The 3,837-nt window shown below is 46.9% G+C and overlaps 1 protein-coding gene across 1 annotated transcript; it reads left to right on the top strand.

Annotated features, from left to right (window-relative positions):
* Positions 1–2,051: 2,051 nt before the first annotated feature.
* Positions 2,052–3,353, top strand: LOC124651650 (putrescine hydroxycinnamoyltransferase 3-like). The gene has a single exon (XM_047190691.1). The coding sequence runs from the start codon at positions 2,052–2,054 to the stop codon at positions 3,351–3,353; it is 1,302 nt and encodes a 433-aa protein (XP_047046647.1).
* Positions 3,354–3,837: the final 484 nt, after the last annotated feature.

Here is a 3,837-nt window from a genome sequence, read left to right as displayed (position 1 = left end):
CCTTTTCATCACGAAAAAGCCATTTTCCGTTTTTGAAGTGCCGAAAACGGGATGTTTTGTGAAGCAACCACCAAATTAAAGTTTCACATTGGTACCAACACATTTTTTAAAAATACTAGACCACCTAAGATGGAAAATTTTCCAACAGGTGTATCTGGAAATTTTCCGTCCATTCTTCATGAAAAAAGAAATTCCTGCCGAATCGGTAGGAGGGCGGCTAGATTTGAAATACTGGTACATGATCTAATGCTCATGAATTTTTGGAAAAATTATTTTTAGATTCAAAATATGATATAGATGTCATATTTGGTTTCCTCTCATTTTTCTAATCGATTTAGACATATTATTTGTCAAATTTTGATTAACAGATTTAAATATATTAATTATTCCATATTAAATTAAAAAGGGAAAATAAATTATTTTATTGTCCATTTGAATTCAAGATTAATATACTTATTCTTGTAGTTTATGTAGGTAATTGTTTGGAATTCAAAAAATAATGATGTGCAACATCAAGTAATAAGGGTTAATAGTATTGATATGGTATTATTGTCAACAAGGTGTCATTTCTTTCATGGAGAGATTAAAAAAATTGGGATAAAAAATTTCTTCCAATACTTTTAATAGTGTCATTGTTGAAAATAATACCATATCAATACTATTAATACCATTTTAACTCTCCATGAAAGAAACTCTGCATAAAAAAATTAAAATGGTTGACAATAATAACATATCAAAACTATTAATACCATTTTAACTCTCCATGAAAGAAACTCTCCATAAAAAAAGAAATTTAATCTCTCACATACAAGGTGTCATTTCTTTCACATGTGAGAGATTTAAAAAATTGGGATAAAAAAATTTGAAAAAAAAAATTTCATGCACCATTTTAACTCTTTATAAAAAAATTAAATGGTATTAATGTGAAAGAAAAAATACCTTGTATGTCATTTCTTTTAATAGTATTGATATGGTATTATTGTCAACAAGGTGTCATTTCTTTCATAAAGAGTTAAAATGGTGCATGTGAGAGATTAAAAAAATTGGGATAAAAATTTTTGAAAAAATTTGAATTTTTTTTTTGAAAAAATTCGAGCCAGAATCACCAAACGGCGTTATTTCTATGCCGACGGCCAGCCTGTGCCGATGGCAACTTTGCCTGTACCGAGGCGTTATTGTGCTGATGGCAAGGTGCCGACGCCTTCCGTCGGCACAAGCCTGTGCTGAAGGCAAGGCAAGCTGTGCCGACGGCCGGCGGCCGCCGGCCGTCTGCACCTTGACTGGTTCCCGTAGTGCATCCGGTTAACAATACGTTTACTGAAATTAATTAGACTCTAAGACAATTGCCAAATACTATCCGAAACTGACTGAATGTTTCAAAGAAACGTTTCCCCAAGTTTCATGAAGTATTGTCATGTTTCACCGAGTTTTCAAATTTGATTTTCAAAAACTTTTACAAATTATTAAATATTGGGCTTATTTTCATGCTACATTCGCTAGGAACTCAAATATTCAAAGGGTTCACAAACTAATTACCGGTTCAAAATATACATGGATTTTAAGTTCTACTGCTGCTGGTGTAGGCCGGTGGGAGGGAATCTGATTCATCATACCGTAAAATAGAAAAGAAGAGAGGGGGTGGGCCGGTGGAGAGTTGGATTTCTCGCACTAGTACGGGCATGCTGTTCAATGGTACCGTTGAGACTTCTTACATTCCGCATGCATAGCAGAAAGTCTGTAACCAGTCAAATACTCGCGAGACGAGAGGAGGGCGGCCAGGTCAAATGTCAACAATGTTTGCCCTGTCCTGTTTAAACTCACCTACCGTTTTCCCGCGCAACCGTATTGTCCTATATATATAGAGCGCAGCCCGCGACCACCAAATCATACGCAGCACAAGGCCGCAAGAAACAGGGACGTACGAGCTAGCTAGAGCTTATCCCCTGTCTCATCGCTCTCTTGCTGTAAACTCCTCCGCTCTCTCGCCGATCAAACTTTGATTAACGAAAGAGCAACTTCTTGTCCGATCCAAGCTTTTGTTATATAGAGCAATGGAGGTGAAGGTGTTGAGCTCCAAGCTCGTGAAGCCTGCATTCAATGCCGGCGCTGCACCAGCCACTGAGTACATTCCTCTGTCCATCTTCGACAGGGTGACGTTCAGGATGCAGATGGCCATCATTTACGCCTTTGCCTCGCCGGCGCCCTCAACGGCCGCCATCGAGAAGGGACTGGCAGCAGTCCTCTCTCAGTACCGCGCCTTTGCCGGGCAGCTCGGCGTAAACCCCGACGACGGTACGCCGTCATTCATCCTCAACGACCGCGGTGCGCGTCTAGTGGAGGCGTCTGTGGACGCTGATATGGTGGACATGGCGCCGGCCAAGCCCACGCCGGACCTGCTGAAGCTGCACCCGGACCTGGAGGGGGAGCTCGAGGAAGTTGTGTTGCTGCAGCTCACCCGGTTCAGGTGCGGCTCCCTCGCCGTCGGCTTCACGTCCAACCACGTCGTCGCCGACGGTCACGCCACCAGCAACTTCCTCGTCGCCTGGGGACGCGCCACGAGGGGGCTCCCCGTTGGTCCCCCGCCCGTGCACCACCACAAGGACCTCTTCAAGCCCCGGTCGTCGCCTCGCGTGGAGCATGACCACCGCAACAGGGAGTACTACCAGCCGTCTCCCAACGCCGTCGTCGGCCACCACGGCGACGGCGTCGACAACATCGTCATCCACAAGGCTCATTTCACCAAGGACTTCATTGCCGGGCTCCGTGCCAGCGCGTCGGAGGGGCGCGGCCGGCCATTCAGCCGGTTCGAGACCATCCTCGCTCACCTCTGGCGCACCATGACGCGCGCCCGCGACCTCAGCCCCGAAGAAACCTCCAAAATTCGGCTGTCCGTCGATGGGCGTCACCGCCTCGGCAAGCCGGCGGAGTACTTCGGCAACATGGTGCTCTGGGCGTTCCCCCGCGCCACCGTAGGTGACCTGCTGAACCGGCCGCTGAAGCACGCCGCCCAGGTAATACACGACGAGGTGGCCAGGGTGGACGGCACCTACTTCCAGTCCTTCGTCGATTTCGCGACCTCCGGCGCCGCCGAGAAGGAAGGGCTCGCGCCGAGCGCCGTTTGCAAAGACGCCATGTGCCCGGACGTGGAAGTGGACAGCTGGCTGACATTCCCCTTCTACGAGCTGGACTTCGGCACGGGCAGCCCGAGCTACTTCATGCCGTCCTACTTCCCCACAGAGGGGATGCTCTTCCTCACGCCATCGTACATCGGCGATGGCAGCGTGGACGCCTTCGTACCCGTGTTCGAGCACAATCTCCAGGCGTTCAAGGAATGCTGCTACTCCGCGGAGTAGTTGACCAGACGATTGAACTGCATGCAACGACGGCGCGCGCGCGGTTGTTGGATGTCGGGCTCGGTTTAGGTGATGGGTAGTCGATTTTTTATTTGTGACGCACTTGAAGGTGTCGTGAATCGGTTTATTTGATTATTTATACTGTATATATACTTGAGATAATAAAGTTCACTCATTTTTGTTATCTTCCCTTTGGCTGATTAATTGATGGCAAGCACCTTGATCTCGGGTGTTTAATCTGTCAAGAGTTGGTCATCTGTGTAAATCCATATCAATATGAAATGTTCAGTTGGTAGGGATATGTTTTTGTCCAAGCTGATCGTGACGGCGGCCAATTAATCCATCACGCCTCGTTGCAAACTGACACGTTAATCTACGGCCAGCCGGGGTCCCGGCCGGCCAGCTCTAGCGTGATGCATGTACTTATGACATATATGTGAGCCTGTGAGAGCACACGTCATGTGCGCCTGCACGATGGAAGTAA

The sequence above is a fragment of the Lolium rigidum genome, chromosome 5 (assembly GCF_022539505.1).
Source record: "Lolium rigidum isolate FL_2022 chromosome 5, APGP_CSIRO_Lrig_0.1, whole genome shotgun sequence".
Classification (NCBI taxonomy): domain Eukaryota; kingdom Viridiplantae; phylum Streptophyta; class Magnoliopsida; order Poales; family Poaceae; genus Lolium; species Lolium rigidum.
The sequence above is the reverse complement of the archived record's forward strand: the minus strand, read 5'-3'. Positions and strand labels throughout refer to the sequence as shown.